The sequence below is a fragment of the Cyprinodon variegatus genome, unplaced genomic scaffold (genome assembly GCF_000732505.1).
Source record: "Cyprinodon variegatus isolate N-32 unplaced genomic scaffold, C_variegatus-1.0 Scaffold1223, whole genome shotgun sequence".
NCBI classification, from domain to species: Eukaryota; Metazoa; Chordata; class Actinopteri; order Cyprinodontiformes; family Cyprinodontidae; genus Cyprinodon; species Cyprinodon variegatus.
In genome coordinates this window covers 122,955-127,848 of record NW_015151676.1, presented here as the reverse complement: position 1 = coordinate 127,848, position 4,894 = coordinate 122,955, and the positions used below count along the sequence as shown (strand labels likewise).

General features: G+C 34.6%; 1 protein-coding gene across 3 annotated transcripts in view; it reads right to left on the bottom strand.

Annotated features, from left to right (window-relative positions):
* The window catches only part of sp2 (Sp2 transcription factor), a 25,557-nt gene extending 21,626 nt beyond the window's left edge, over positions 1–3,931 (bottom strand). For 2 of the 3 annotated variants that reach the window (XM_015401464.1, XM_015401465.1), the window contains exon 1: positions 3,252–3,369. In XM_015401464.1, the coding sequence (XP_015256950.1) occupies positions 3,252–3,354 (103 nt within the window). In that variant the 5' untranslated portion in view covers positions 3,355–3,369. Of the gene's footprint in view, positions 1–3,251; positions 3,370–3,900 lie in introns of those variants that run through there. The other variant, XM_015401466.1, reaches the window with a different exon arrangement.
* Positions 3,932–4,894: the final 963 nt, after the last annotated feature.

The window sequence follows — 4,894 nt, the reverse complement described above, 5'->3', positions numbered from 1 at the left end:
TGGGGGTGAGTAGAAAATGAAGGCTAATCATGTTTTGGGTGTACTATTCCTTTAAGATGGAAATCTTAAGGTTCCAGTTGCGAGATAGACTCTGTATCCACCTCCACAAGCTGTATGCAATAATTATGGTGAAGGCTTAAATACGGATATACGACTTGTACTAAATAAACTGAAAAGTGTTCAAGTCATATCCTTTTTTCGGGTCATAAAGAACATAAAAACCAGCCAACATCGACTTCCAGGGAACAAAAGTAGAATCCCTTATTTTATTCCCAAGTTTTACTTAAGGAAAAAAAGGTTTCCGGCCATTTTCTGCTGTTCTGACCCCCAGCCCACTAAGCAGTAGTTTCTTTTTAAATGACCAGACCTCCTTACCATCACAGTAGGTAGAGTTGTTGTCTTGCTATCTAAAAGTTGTGGGTTTGATTCCATCTTCCTACTGCTCAATGTCAATGCACTCAAAAGTCATTTAACTCAAGCCTACCTATCTTTGTATCAGCATATTAATGCAGGTTTGTGAAAAAGGGTGAAATTTACATTTTGAAACTTTAAAATCTGCGTTTAACAACTAGGATTAAATAAAAGAAAAACTGGCTCAGAGAGCCTGAATGCATGGTAAGATAATGAACAAGCACACCTCAGCACTAAGCTTCTTATTTGCTGAATATGAAGCAAACAGACAACAACCAAACTTTCAAGGTGGAAAACAGCAAAAGATTGGAAACCGGCCTGAGCTGCCTGCTGCTGAAAGCCAAGAAAGGAAAAAGTGATCCAACACTGATGGCAGTTTGTCTTAGCGCACAACTGTTAACTTTGGCAGTGAGCTCGCTTAGCTGACTAAAACCAGGTCAAAATTCAACAGATGGTCAGTCTATAAATATCAAAAATACTCAACAGCAACAAACAGTCAGTTGATACAGATTTTTGACATTTAATCAACTGTGATTAAATGCATTAAAAGCATAATAAAGTAGCCAATTTTTAACATATTGGTGTCTGAATAATGAAACTAGAAAGGATGAGACATGAGAAGCAAAGAAGAAAAAAATCTGCAGGTGTCTAAATAATTTAATTTTAAATTCGCTCCATATAAATAAATAAATAAATTGATATTTGAAAAAATATATATAATCCAGATATTATGCTTCAAATACCTTTTTAATCAAAAAAGTTTTTTTAGAGTAAGATTTAGGTTTTGTTTCAAATATTCATATTTTTTTTCTATTTTTTTTTATTTGTTTTAAAGACTTTCGATGTAGAGATTATTAGCCACAACATTTTTATTGGTCAAAGCGAGCGTCGTGATTGTCTTTATGGGGCTTGAAGTGAAGAGAATATGATAATTCGTAAAAGTCAATCGGAATGCAGAAATCCAAAAAACAAATTGAAGACAGAAAACCCGTAGGTGTTTTAGGGGGGAAATTATTATCTTTTTAAATAAAGGATTGTCCTCGTAGAATCAGCTGGGTACAAAATACTGTATGGAGGAGATGAAAATAATCATTTTACTTGTTAATTTTTGAAAATACAACAAGATGTTGAAAAGCGAAAAGAATAAGAAAAGACATATCTCTGTGTTTCTACAAACTCTTAAGGCTCATTTAACATTTAACGTCAGTTCTAGGGCTGCAACTAAACATTAGTTAGTTAGTAAGTTATTTTTAACTTAAATGACAATTCTATAAATTCTATAAGTTTTGTTATAATTACTGCTCTAATTGGGTCGCTCTGTCAGCTTAAGGCATGTTTTACAGTCTCTATACCAGAGTTAACGATTAATTAATTACTACTAGGGTTGTCAAAAGTATTGATACTCAGAAAAGTATCGATACTGAAATGTTGTATCCGGATACAATACTCATTTTCAAAAGTATCGAGTACCAGTCACACCTAAACAGTCATTCATCTAAAGTGCAGAATAGAGGAAAATGCACTTTCTGAACACTGTGATTGAATAATTCTGTGCACTTTTCAGTTTCAGACTTTTTTTGTAACAGTTGCAGCTGCTGAGAATTATTTTTGTTTCTTAACCGGTTTGGCTAGTGTCATTGTTATGTGTGCAAAGCACAGCCAAGTAAGGAAAACTTAATTTTAATTTTGTAAGTTTTTTATCAAGCTTGCTAAATACGGTGCACAGCAAACAACCTCAAAATGTTGTTCTTATTGTTTATTGTATTTATTTATTGTATTTTAATTATTAATCAAAATATTTCTGTTGAAATTTTATCCTTGTGGTATCGAAAATGGTATCGAGTATCGAATATTTTCCTTAGTATCGGTATCGAGTTGAAAGGTTTAGTATCGTGACAACCCTAATTACTACATTAGTTTACAATTATTTCAAAAATTGATTGATCACGTTTAACCGGATTGTTTGAGCCCTAGTCAGTTCCCACTGTTTTCTGCGGAAGAGGATTAGGGCTACTGAAAATTTTTTAAAAAGTTAACTGATTTTTCAATTTTATTTCAGTATAATATGAGAAAAAAGTCAGAATGTTTATTTTTTTTCACAATTCTGACTTTAATCTCAGAATTTTTACTCTTTTCTCACAATTCTGACTTTTTTCTCAGAATTCTGACTTTAATCCCAGAACTTTGACTCTTTACTCACAATTCTGACTTTAATCTCAGCTTCTGACAGCTAACAATCATGTTAGAATCAAGATGTTTAAGAGCATAAACTAGCTCTCTTGTTTTAATCACCTTCTGCTCTTCCATTAATGAAATAGCATCACCAGGAACCCCTCTGGCACGTAAAAAGTCGCCTAATTCCATCTTTTTCCACCAATGTGTTACTGGCCCTTCCAAACAACTCACATCTTTGTCAGTGAAGCTGAGTGCTCCCACATCTCTTTCTTCATTGTGCCCATCTACATTAAGATCCAAAATTCTGAGATTAAAGTCAGAATTCTGAGACTAAAGTTAGAACTATGACTTTTATCCCCATATTAAACTGAAATAATATTTAAATCACGTAACTTTTTTTATTATTATTTCTTCAGTGGCCCTAATCATCTTCCGTAGTTTTCAAAACATAAGGTAAAAGTAAATCTGCCAACACAAGGTTGAACATTTGAAATCTTTATCGTCAGAGCAAATAAACAGGAAAATACCTCAAAGTAAAGAGTGACTACAGAGAACGAATAAGCAAATCTCTTCAATATTCAACATCTCAGCAATTATTTTCAACATCAGTTTCTCTTTTTGTGTTTTTCTTTTCCATCAATGTTTAACATGAAGCCAACTTTTACCATTATAAGTATAGAGGTACCCATATAAGGGGAGAGACTCAATCACAGTTTTGCTGTCCAGTAAAAATAAAAGGTTAAGATTCAGGTATTCTAAATTTGTCATCAGTAGTGGTAATACTAATGTAATCCTTTTCCTGTGTGCAACCAAAATCATAATAAAGCCTGTGGACTGTGGAGCGTTGGTCAGCTGAGCAGTTTGCTCTGAACGAGCTGCTAGTTTTAGCAAGCAAGCGCCAAGCTAGCAATTCAGCACTAAAGCTCAGGCGGGTTTAGCATCTTTTTCAGCCTCGTTTTATTGTAACATGGACTGAAATTTGAACGGGACAGACATCATTTGAATAATCTAACGGTCTACTTGGGCGTAGAGGAACTAAATGCAGAGAAAATATCTGGGACAAGTGAAACACCAGCTGCTTAGCATTTTAGCTAGCTGAGTCGCAGCTAGCCAACGAAACTCTTTGATGCCGTACAGAAAAAAGGCTGCCCTTTTCCGGATGTTCATGGCTCATTCTAGAGCATAAAACCAAACCTGTTCTTTTCAAACACAGTTGTATGTGCACATAACACCTAGTGCTTTTCTCCTAAACATCAATCCGCTGTTTATGAACTAGAATGTAACATAAACACCAATGTTTTCATTCCTACCCACCGCTCATGACGACATTCGCTCTCCACAGCCTTGAAGACCAAGCCATGAAGGAATCCGCCCGGCTGGCTCCACCAATCCACGGCCAGGAGTGGGTTGAGGGACAGTCAAATTGACCAATCGCCTTGAAGTAATTCTGTGATTGAAATGTCTTACACCAATCGTAGAAGGAAAGCTGTGTTCCTCCGACTGTTTGGCCAATAGGAGGTCGCTTTTGTGATCAATGGGGCGGTTCCTAGAGGATAATCTAGTACCCTATTACAATAAGATTGCTCTTTCACGGACATGGGTAGCGACCAATGTGATGTTAGAAGGGCAGTTCATGTGAAAAAGAACTTTAAAAAAAAATAAAAAAAATTAAAATAATAAAAAAAAAATAATAATAATAACAAAAAATAAATAAATAAAAATATTCACAATAACAAACAAAAAAAAAGAAAAAGAATGACAACCGTAAGAAGCAATTAACATTAGGTTACTGAAATCTTACCTGTTTAAATGATCTAAGTGCAATTCCGAAGATGGGGCTGTGTATTGATTAAAATTTGAAGAATCAATTCTATTCTGATTCTTGAGATTTAAAAGCTTGTGGTGAGGACAGTGATCACCGAAAAAAAAAAAATCCTTAGTTAGTTATATGTATCAGTTTTTAGGGTAAAAAAAAACATTTTATTTTATCAACGTTTAATTGTCTTTACACTCTAACAAGTACAGAAATAAACTCTCTGCATGTATCCCATCCCCTTTGAGAGCAGTGGGCTGCCACTGTGCAGCGCCCGGGGAGCCGTTTAGGGTTAAAGATTCCTTTTATTGTAGTTCATCACTGGAAGTACATGTGACTATCTGATGAGGATTCCCAGCAAAGCAAATCAAAGATTTCCAACACAAAAATGATTCAATTGCACTTAAAATTATTTACATATACAAAACTATACCTCAACACACACTCAAAATGGATGTTTTCGAACATAAAACATAATCCTCTTTTTAACCAGAC